Raw genomic sequence first — 12,271 nt, forward strand, 5'->3', positions numbered from 1 at the left:
TGTTAAATCATCAATACTAAAATTGCACACGTTGAATTCTATTGACAATTAGATCATTCAATATTTGTATCGAAGTAATAATGAACGCGAGTTAAAGATTTATTATGATTTTACACGAAAAAATGTTTTTGAAATTCAACGCTATATCTTAGTTTATAATTATTTTAGTTACCTTGTATTTTTATACTTTGGAAGTATAATCTAAGAATCATTATCTTTTAAAAATATTACTGTTATAGAAGCACCTAGATGAATATCTTAATAGTTGTTAATGGATAAGTCAATATTTCTCCTTTGCCTCTGATTTGTCACAGTGGTTTTAACGAGATAATTAATCGATCTAGAAGCTTAGTTCAGAATTTATTATAAATTAATATTTATAATAGACACATTTTTAAGTGATAATCTCCTTGACACTTTTCTTGAAAGCTTTGTGCTTTCTTCATCAACGCTCAATTTATCTACTTCTTTTCTCCCTAATAAACATATTCACTTGCGTGTCGATCATTTTTATAGCTAAAGTGGAAGCTTATAAATATTTAATATGCAATATTTATCATAATTAATATAAAACCAATGTAAGATCATGTGCTTATAAATCATCTGTTCAATATTCATGATCGTTTGTACACAGCTGATCTAGTTTACAAATGCCAAAAGTCAAAATTAGCATACGGTTTATTAATTTGCGAATTAAAGCCCAGATTAGCGCTTTCAAAGAGTCGCGTGTATCAAGCAGATATGTGCAATCAGTTGATTTTCTCCGAGTTTACAATAAAACGTGCATTATTCAAACTATTAGGGAGAAAGCATTTATAGTGAATTTCTGGGCAACAGAATAATCTCTTTCCCACGAATAATTGGTTTTCGACCAACTCACTCTAGCTGTATTTTATTTAGGCAGAATAATAGATAGAGATTTACATAATTGACTTTTAGTTGAGAAATTTTTGTTGTGAATTGCGAGTTTGTGAATTCCGCGCGCGCGTTACTTTTGTGCCTCTACATTTTAAATTTAATATTAGGAACGTTTTAAAATAAGGAACATACACACATACACACATCTTCAGGAAGATAGCACGAAATATTCTTACTTCAATAAGGGGCGAGAAATTGTACGAGGAGATATTCTATTTAAGCAACACAGAGCTTTCTAATAGCAGAGTGTTTATATAGGGTTATATCAGGATAATGGAGTTCTATTATCAAAGGTTCTATATCTGCTTCTATTCTATATTGTTAGGAAGCCGAAATCGGTCAAGAGGAAGTCAATTTGCTATTTTATCTTGAGAAAGAATGTCAACATGACGAACGATTTTATTGTGTTCAAGCAGGTGGTCACCGGATAAATGAAGGAATAGATGTGCGCCAGAGAATGATAGTGTCTAGAGTGTCGTAGCAGTTTATTGCGGCACCGTGTTTTCTCAGGCGAGATCCCTTTCGGGAATTATAAATCACGCATCCACGAAAACGTTGTTTTTTTTTTATCGGCATGTGAACACATCGGAAAAACTGTCCCTCGAATGTTCTTTCCCAACGATGCAAAGCGTCGACCGATATCGAAGAAGTCAAGCCTTCAGTTTCCCAACATAATATTACATTATTTGATTTAATATTAAATTAATACACGTTACATAGTTTTTAAAATAACTAAATTTCTTATTTATTTGGTTTTTTTCCCCAAAATTTAATCCAAGTTAGATATTATATTTAATAAAAGCTTTATTTTAACTATTAATTTTTTTTTCTTCTCTGAGATACTTTTATTATTTGTATATTATTTTTTAGATATATCATTCATATATAACGTGTTAAATATCACAAATAAACTTTGAGGCCAATATCATAATTTTTACGAATACTTTCTGTTAAGGCAAATTTGATTCCGTGCTCTGAGTTTTAAAATAAAATATCAGAGTCTACTGCACGAACTTGGTAGTTTCCCATTTCATGTTTTGCATGTTACGTTTATAATCATGTTCTACTTTCGTTAACAAATGGCAAGTGAAACAAGCTAATGGAAAAAAACGGAGCTAAATGAAACTTTGATGAAATTTTTTTGTTTAACTATTACGTTACACTTTATTGCTTAAAAAAATATTGTTTATTTTTATTTTATTATTAAAAGTTTAATAAGAGTATACAAATTTTAGGGTTTTACACATATTTCTTAGAATAAAAAGAAGAGTTTTGAAGAAGGTGAATAATTTCCTGTTACAGGTAAGGCTGTTCCATTCGTGGAATTGACTGTGGCTCATGCTTCGGTTCTCACAATTTTAGCCATCAGTTTCGAACGCTACTATGCTATCTGCGAACCTTTAAGGGCGGGGTAAGTATACGACACTGCGCCTGGAATTATCGCGGAAAGCCGCGAATAATTATATAATATAAAATATTAATATAATAAATTAGAGAGTAGGTAAAAAGCGAATAATAAAGAGTTAGGCTTATCTGATTTAATCCTATTCAACTTATGTGTTATATAGATATGTGTGCACAAAAGCAAGGGCAACCTTTCTCTGTTTCTTGGCGTGGGTGGCAGCGGCGCTGTGTACAAGGTGATACATAGAGAAAGAAACTTAAAAAAATCTGCAATTTGCTTTATTAATGCTCTAACCTTTCTTTACTTGTTCTTTTCCTTACTTTTTCTCTGGTTGACGCATGACGACGGGCTTTTTCACTTGACTCTTCACGTTCCGCTTTACGTCATCTTCACGTGACCGTAATACGAAAGCACCACCTACACACTTTATTAACTTCGCGAAGACTATGTTTTAAAACGTGCGCAGGAGTCGGTTATTTGATCTTAATTAAAACTCAATTTAGGCGAATATAATCCAAAATAAGTTCCAACAGCGGAAAAATAATTCCGATAAATTGAATATTAAGGAAAGGTGGAAATAAGGTTTATCTAAAAAATACGATTTTGTATTTTACATTCTTTGAATAACATTCTTTATATATTTCTCGAAAAATGACAATACTTCATAATATTAAAAACTCTATTTTCAATCAACAACATTTGACAATGTCGTGACAATTCGACCATTGGTTTTGGTCGGATTAATCGTCACGTTTCGACCATGGAATTTGGTCTTTTCTAAATTGAACTTTATAATATTGTTTTCCTTTTGCTTTCTCGGATATTTTCGTATGTCGCCTATATATTGTGCGATTTTCGTAACTAGTCATTAAAAGCTTATCGAACTGTATCCGTATATTTTTAAATTAATTACTAATTTGGTATGAGAACTAAAAAACTAAAAAATTCCGAAAAAATTACTTTAGAATCGAATATAGGTAATCTAAAGTTTGGGTAAGCTGTTGCAAGTTAAGAATCAACTTACTTTATCAATTTATTTTTGTGAGAAATATGTACAGGATTTTCCATTTATTATTTATGTAAAAGAATTTTGACATTTAATTATTTAAGCTCTCATTTTTATTATTAATTAATGCTCCAGTTTTAATGGATGAAGAGAGTGATGAAGTACGACTATAATGTAGTAGAACTTTTTGTTAAAATTAAAGTTGGAAAATCTGGAATATCTAATACACGTGTAGTACGATCCAAGCAAGGGAATGGTTGAAAATCAGTTTTTGACGACAATATGTCTTCATAGCACGAGTACGTGACATAGCGCTTTGTACACGTGTCTCCTTTCGTTTCTATAAAATTGCTAATTACGATGCATTGTGATGCATGTCATATTGCATGCGTGAAGCAACGGTTGACACAAGCTGCATTCATCCGAATGCAAGAACACACATGTCGCCTGCGTCGAGCTGTAGTGTGACAAGCTGCTCCCTTAACTCCATTATTCCATTTGAATCCACTTGATATATTTTTATTTTCAAAATAGCTTTGTGTAAAGTTATGTTGCACCTAATAGTCTTAAATTTTATGACTCTTTTGGCAATTTTCCGTGTTTAGATTTTTTTTATAACATAGAGAAACAAATATGTCTAATAAAAATTAGGATTCAGATATAGATTTGAGGGAATCTTGTGGTCAAATTGTTCGAATAGTTCGAAGTAGAAACGCTCGCGTTTCGAGTTCGAGTATTTCGTACACATATACATTTTAAATGGAACGAGCGGTCACAAACTGCTTGATCGATCGTCCGAAGATATTTAACTGTTAAAACGATCTAGAACGTTAAAAATAATTTGAAAAGTACTTAGTTCACTGCAAGCAGAAATCAACAACTCTTGTTTTCCTTTTTATAATATGTTATCTAACTTTATATTACTATTTTAGAATTCAGCTTTGAATTATTTAAATATTCTTTTAGGTCCTCGATAATCTGATTTAAGATTTAAAGTTTAAATTAATCGAAGAAATTTTGAACATATATATAAATATTAGAATATATTATACATAAAATATTAAAATATTAGACATCTCCATTTAAACCTATTAATATATCAAACGTGTACAGGAAACGGAAAAGCAGGATTTAGTATAGATACGTCAGCTTAGCTTAGCTTAGCGATGAATTACAGAGATTTGTCCTATTCGTCCTACGCAGATGTATGTCTTAGCGATAAGAGATGTTGATTTAACAAACAGCTGACTCTGTCCTGCAAGAAGAGAGGACTAGTTTTAGGGAGTCTATTAATTCTTCAAATTTGAGCCGTTATATTTATTTTTCAACGTCTGATTGTGCAATCAATTGTTTGAAAATATAAAAATTAAATATATCTTTAACGTATTATTATATAGTATTTAAGCACAATTAATATTATATAATTAATATTTGCAAAGCAACGATTTTAATTTACGTTCGAACATTTAAATAAATTCTAAAGAGATAGGAAATATCGTCTTTAAAATGTCTCGTTAATGCGTTCAATGTGCGTAAGATAACATATTTTTTCAACGTTTTCAACGTTTTCAACGGTTTTTTGTAGAACAACGAAACGATATAATTTTTTGTAAGCAATTTATTACGTTACATTTTATATTTTGTTTAGCCTTTAATCCGAAAAACGAATAGAAAGATGAATATTTTATATCAAGCTATATCTTAGTCCGTTGAAGAATTATGAATGTAGCTCAAACGAGACGTTTCGACAACGAGACGACAACATCAAAGGATCCCAATTTGCCGTTGCGTGCTTGTTCTCAATGGCAAAGTTAACGAGCGGCATTGTACAAAACAACATATTTCGCTCGTATTATACTCGAGAATACATGTCATGCGCAGAAACTTCGTGGTTCTAAATAGACGTTAGAAATTCCTTGTAGAGTCTGCTGAATTGTGGAGAATATAAAGACATTGAGCAACGTAATTGAATCCTTTTACCCTGTGATCCAAGATGCATGCGCATATTGACACATAGGGCAAGTTACGCGAGGCGTGCGTATCACGCGCAAGAATTGCTGCGTATATATACGAGAATATTCCACTAGGAGTCACGATTCTCCCGGAACTCTTAAAAAATTCTTTCGTTCTTTCGAGTCGAATCAACCACAATTGCGGACATTACGGAGAAGCTTATTGTATCCTATACAGCAATCCGGCAACAATAATGTGAACCTCATCAAAGTAACACTTCTTTACGTATTCTTTACATATGTGGCCGTATCATGCACTCAACTGTTAAAATACGTTGTAAAATGCGACAATAAATTCAGAGCAGCGGGTTTACACGATATTTACGCGGACTTTAAACTGTCGAGGTACTGGAGTATTAAAATTTCTTATAAGAACATCAAAGTCTAACGTGTCAGACGCGAAAATTAAAGTCCGGGCTTATCGAAATACCAATACTCCAGCATGTAGGAAAAAATGCACTGTAGGGATGAACGGTACCGTTATATCATAAAAAAGAAAAATCAATGGAGCAGAAACATACGGCCTTGCTCGCCGGCAGGCTTTTATCTCGGATCAACGCATTTAAACCAGCGCTATGAATGAACGAATTCACCAATATCCGCGAGTGCTCGATTGTGTCCTTGTCGCAATTTCCCTCATAAAAGGGATCCCCGCCAAGTTTATTCAAGGAGGGTGCCACTTGATATCCGTCGCGTAAAATGTACGCGATTATTATGTCTTTCCCGCGTGTGAATATGGCTAATATGCGTAAATAATCACACGGAGAATATGCGGAGCAACGTACGGAAGAGGTGTTGATCGAACAACCAGAAATGTCGATCTTACGTCTGGTAAGAACAAGATCTTAATTAAGCCGCCATGTACTCCCTGAAAACCGTGTTACATCTTAAAGGACATAAATAGCTTTAGTTAGTCTTGATAATTAAAGGCTTTTGATAAATTATACGTCAGAAGTGCCGATAAATAATTAATAACAAGATCTTGTTTTACTATAATTATTTTTATATCTATTTTTTTACTTAACTTTAAATTAATTTTGACACACACACACAAACACGCGTTATGTAATTTTAAATAAAATTTAATTTAGATACCTACAAAATAAGAAAAATTTTTAACTATCGCGTGATTGTTAGATGAATACATGAATCATACATTCTTGATAAATAACAATATTTATATACAAGGCAAAAGTATTTCATATAGTCCTCTGTAGGGCTTTGAAACCATCAGTTTCGTGATATCGGTTGCATACTCGTCACGTGCTTTCGCTCGGAATGCACTTCAGCCAAAAGAATGAGGAAAGAGAAAAAGAGACGGGCAAGCGTAGCTTTTGCTCGGTAAACTCCAGGCAAACACATTTTTCCCTTATGCTGAAATGCTTCGTGATGAAAGCAGATACGTGTCCACACTTTTGTAAGATTGCAGACTATCGAGCATAAGGAAAGTATCACGTGTAAATATTTCTTATGAAAATGTGTGGATGACGTATGTCGTTATTCGAACACGTGTCATGCATAATGCATGTCTTGAGCATATGTTCGCGGTAATATGTAAAGCGAAAACTTCCATGCCGCAATGACAGCTTCTTGTCACAACGACTCCTTCTTGGCAACGTGTAACCTTTTGTGTTTAATAGAAGCAGCGTCGGTGCAAATTTCTTTCAGAACTTTATTCTAAATATTTTCTGCAAGTTAGAATATTATTAAACAATAACTAAACAATTAATTAATAGCTAATGTTGGTTTTTTTAAAGCAAGATGGCCATCAAAATTTCTACAGATGTCGGTATAATTGTTTATCAAATTTTTAACGCATCTTATATAATATTTCAAATCTTAAACATAGAATTAAAGTTCCAATTAAAGTAGCAATTGACTTATTAAAAGTATACGGTATTGCGCGCGCGCGCGTTAAATTGCAAAAATAAAAAGCTTGCTATAAAAAATAAATTTGAAATCAATACATTTTTATTTGTAATGTAAATTTTTCATAATTAAAATACAATGATGATTCTATTTAACATGTTTTCTTCTTTTCAAAAAACGTTTCAAAACTTTCTTTTTATAAAGAACGATTTATAAACAATATATAAAATATAGAAGTTGATAGGAAATAGAAATTTTGCATTAAAAAAATAGTTCAGGTATATATATTTTAAATTAACTTGCAGATGGATTTACTTGCAGTGCCAAATAAATTTTCACAAATAACTGTGAATTTATCTTTTTTTTTTTAAAAGCGCGATAGAAAGACACCCGAAAGAGGATAGGCGGATTCGATTTTCACTCCATATGCGATAGATGTGTGCACCCGAAAGAGGATGGACGGATTCGATTTTTGCTTCATAAAGTTCAGCCGGTATATGTGCCACTATCACGTTCGCATTTCACCCCGGTATTACACGTTGCGGTAGGACGCGCACACGCATCATAAAAGTGATATCGCTCGTAAACCAGTTCTCGCAGCTGAGTCTGTATATGTCATGTACGCGTTACACGTGGATCAACTTTTTTCAGTTGATCGCTAAGAACTTAAGTTTATAGCCGCTTTTAACAGTGGGCTGCGTGCCCTAAGCAAACGTCGTAATATTACTAAAATTGTATCTTAAACAATCCAGAGGATTAACTCGCGAATGCGAGAGAGAAAGGGAGAAAGAGAATTGAGAGCTTTGCTTATTTAAGATTTTATTGCTCTGGTTCTTCTTCCTATAGATATAGAGAGTTATTTTTGGACTATCAGGCCATTAACCACGACTACTTTGATCAATTCGGACATTTTTCCGCTCAAAGTTAATTGACGAAGAAGTCTAAAAATGGATAGATGAATAGATTGCCTCGAAAGACACCGCGTTCTACCGTCGTGGGATTGCCCTGTTGCCGAAGAGATGGGAAAAAGTTGTAGAAAATGGAGGAAATTACTTTGATTAAGGTTCATTCATCTTCCCTTCAAAACAAATCAATTTTGGAGACGAAAAAACGGCAGGAATTAAGTTTACCACCTAATTTTGTCATTTGCCAAGCTTGATTAACCAGGAGCTCTTTTTCATTAATTATTTGAAAACTAGGAGTTTTACTGTTTTCATTGAAAAATTAATTCCAGATTGGCGACAAAATTTGTAGTGGAAAAGTTCATTTAATGGTATCCTATACATCAAATTAACTTTCCAAATTTACTATGTAAACACATTATTTATTTGTTTATTAATATTTTAATTTAATATCTTATTATCTTATATTTTTTAATTTATTCTGTAATAGTATTATTTGATAAATGTAATATTGTTATATACACATAAATAATATTATGTACGTAATGTAAGAAGTAAATATATCGACAAATTAAAATTGATAATGTGATAAAAAATTATATCCGGGAATTTTGTTCTCCGAATTAATGTAATGTTCTCCGAATGTAATCGACACTAATCTTAAAAATATCTTAAATTTATAATATATCTTACGAATGTACACCGTGCAATTAGTACTGATTACATCAGTGAAACAGCAACTCACGCGTGGTATTTCTCCTTTTGAATACAGCTTAAACGCTTTCAACATCCGAAGCTTTGATAGCAAAGCAATCGAACCATGTTACAAATTGTATTACACAACTGAGACCGAAACCAATCCGATGTTCCAAGTTCAAAGACGATTTGTGCTTTTCTCAGTATTTATCAATGCTTACGTTTCACATGAAATAGTATAAGCTGTACTTATTTACTTTGCCACGAACACACATTGCAAAATATGTGTTTCTAGCTTCTTTTTGTTCGTAACAAGACTTATAGTAATTATACAACACAAGTTGCAGATGTATACTTTTCAAATATTTCGCAGTTATTTCGATTTTCGAAAATTATATACTGCTTCCTAAGAGAGAAATAAAAAAAGCGTATAAATATTATAAACCGCATGCACTTTATTCTTACATAAAGAGATGTACATGTTAGCGAAATAAACTCTTTGTACATCTATTTCTAAGATTTAGATTCTAATTATGAATTCTGCCGTATAAACATTAGGAAATTGAAAAAGTATCCGGGCTAATATATCCGGGACTCCATAGCTTACAAAAGGATTTAGTCGACATGGTCCGGAGTTCTTAAGAAAAACTGAGTAACCGTATTAATCGAGAGAGGAATCGACACGCAGTCGCGTGAACTTTCTTAATCCATTTAAAACTCGGTGTTTTTCAACCAGGAGCACGTTTCCGAATTGTAATTTTGGACTCGTTGCAACACGATGTTATTAATGGCGAAAGAGAAAAAGAACCTGCAGAAAAGCAATAAATCGTAGGGATTAAAAGTGCTCGGGCTGAAATACACAGCAAGTGGAGACGATCGTATTAGCATTTCTAATACTGTCACTATTGTGACTATTACGTAAAATGGAAGATATACTAAAACAAACGAATTGTGTTTGTCTTGCTAATTTCCAACTTCAACCAGCGAAGGATGCTTGGTATGTGCATAACGTTACTCAACGATGTTACAAAACGTAGCTTTTACACGTGCAATTTTTCCGCAAAAAAAATAGACGAGTTTACGAAACTTTTTTTATGCATCGCGTACCGCTGCAATAAGTTATAAGATCGCAAATGCGAATTAAAGCCGAGGGCTTATTGTAAACCCATAAAAACCAGCGTTGAATACATCCACGATTATTTTCGCCGATTTTCGCTTCCGTTCTACTTATATATCGAAACAGTTCGAAAAGCTTTTATACATCCTCCCAGAATTACCTTACGCAAAAGTAATTTTAAAATCGTTTGCCACTATAGCTACAAATTGCTCTTTTTACAGAGATTTCATTTTTTTAATGTGAACATAATATTATATACATATTACGATAAATTTCTTTGTATAATTACATGTAAATATCTAAGATGTCTTAAAACATCTTTAATTTAAAAAATGACAAAGAAAGCCGTCACTTATTATAATTTTCCAATTTTCAACGTCATGTATCTTTCATGAATCTTAAATTGAAATTATTTTAAAGTTGAAATTAACTAATTATAATTTTATTTAGTTTTATATTTTAGCTTGCAAGAAATCTCCTTTTTTAAATAATTAATTGTAAATCAAAAGTAAGTTATTGTGGCGTTTTCACATTTTCGCTGATTCGGTTGCTCGCAATATTTCACATTAGTATGCATGAGCATATATGTATAAAGTTATATAACTGATGCAAAAACATAATAGAACCATTTTGATGATGAAATATACAATATTGACATTATCATTTAGCATTTAATACAACGTGTATTTTGCTAAATAATACAATACCTGTTTATTAGGATAAATATATCAAGTTTCGTCGATTATAGGCTTTTATACTAACATCAAATTCGCCATTGAATTTGTTATTAAAATAATCGCAAATTTATACCTTTACTTTAGGAAACAGTCCAAAAATATAAAATTACAGTGAAAAAAATTACATGTAAAGAGATGCAAATATATTTTTCTTTTTCTAAATCATAACCCATGGTTCACAATTTTGTGTGTGCAAACTTCCAATTAGCTTTTCTTAAATATTCATATTACATATTCTTTTAGTTGAATTTATGTTTATCATGTAATAATCATGCAACTTAAAATAATGATGGTATGTAAAGGGAATTTGGAAGGAGACGTGAAAAAAAATATGAAAAATACAAAAGTACTTTTTTCCTCATTAAATTTTTTCCATCTACCTTTGTATATACGTTTCTCTCCTCTATATTCACGATAAATTTGCAACATGTAATCTTTGCGAATATGAAGTTTTTATTGTGCTTAAAAACATTTTTGTATAGTAATACAAACTCCGTAAATAACCATATTTGTAACAGTTTGAAGGCAAATATTTTTACTATGAAGATCTGAAAAGTCATAGCAGAATATTTCGCGTCGCTGAACGCGAAGAACGACATAATGCAGTCATCACTTTTAAACGAGTTTCTCGATCTTACGCGAGACGAACAAATATAGCAACAGTATTTTGACAGGATAACATGTAACTATTTCGAAGTCTCCCAGATTTCTCGTTCTCTGTTCATAAGTCAATGTCTTGATGATTGATCGTCAATTCCAAATCTGAACGGGTTAATAATTAAATTCACGTCAAAGCTAATACATATTCTTTATTGAATTTTAGAGTTTTTAATCATGTAAAATGTAAATAATCTGGTATTATAGAAGAGCAGAATATGTGTATAACGTGTAGTACATTATTTCTTCTCTATTTACTTAGTTACTGATATATCTATTATACTTTATTTGTCAATTGGGAAATAATAATTTTGTTTAGGAAATAATAATAATAATATTGTTTAGGGAATCCAGAATGATAAAGAAATGTTGACGGAATTTTGTGTTACGATTTAAATAAAAATAATAAAAAATAATTATTGGTATTTTACAATGCAAAGATTGTAATGTTATAATCTGTCTGTTTCAAATTGTTGATCGGGTCAAAAAGAATTTGCGAGTATTCATTTAATTATTACGTTTCTACCATATTTTCTATTAAAGGGTTAAAAAGATCATCGCTCTTTACGCAGGTGCAGAGGCGCGTCGAGATAAATGGTGGCACGCAATTATCGAAATCACATTTCACCGGGTATTTGAGGAAACTCGATCCTATTCTATCGTTCGCACGCGAAAATCGAGTTCGATTCCGTGTAAAGGGATCGTATAAAGTGCTAGACAGCTAGAACAAGAAAAAAGCATGATATTTTGTTTCACGGCGTGGGAAAGCGAGCGTACGGAGACACTTGTTATTCTTCTTCACTTGTTTTCATAAAACGCGATAGAGGACAATAACTTTTCCAACACTTTACAATTTTGCAAAGAAAATTGTTTATATATGCATTATTTGTATTGCAGTAATTTATAACTATTAAGTAAAATAGGTGCATCTGTGCAAATTAAAGGTATAAAG

At 31.9% G+C, this 12,271-nt stretch overlaps 1 protein-coding gene across 2 annotated transcripts in view; it reads left to right on the forward strand.

Moving 5' to 3' along the window:
* Ethr (ecdysis triggering hormone receptor) overlaps positions 1–12,271 on the forward strand; it is a 46,650-nt gene that overhangs the window by 27,118 nt on the left and 7,261 nt on the right. For both annotated transcript variants that reach the window (XM_071779643.1, XM_071779642.1), the window contains exons 4-5: positions 2,221–2,329; positions 2,487–2,558. In XM_071779643.1, coding sequence (XP_071635744.1) covers positions 2,221–2,329; positions 2,487–2,558 — 181 coding nt within the window. The remainder of the gene's footprint in view (positions 1–2,220; positions 2,330–2,486; positions 2,559–12,271) is intronic.

Source organism: Temnothorax longispinosus, chromosome 5, assembly GCF_030848805.1.
Source record: "Temnothorax longispinosus isolate EJ_2023e chromosome 5, Tlon_JGU_v1, whole genome shotgun sequence".
In the NCBI taxonomy this organism is placed as follows: Eukaryota; Metazoa; Arthropoda; class Insecta; order Hymenoptera; family Formicidae; genus Temnothorax; species Temnothorax longispinosus.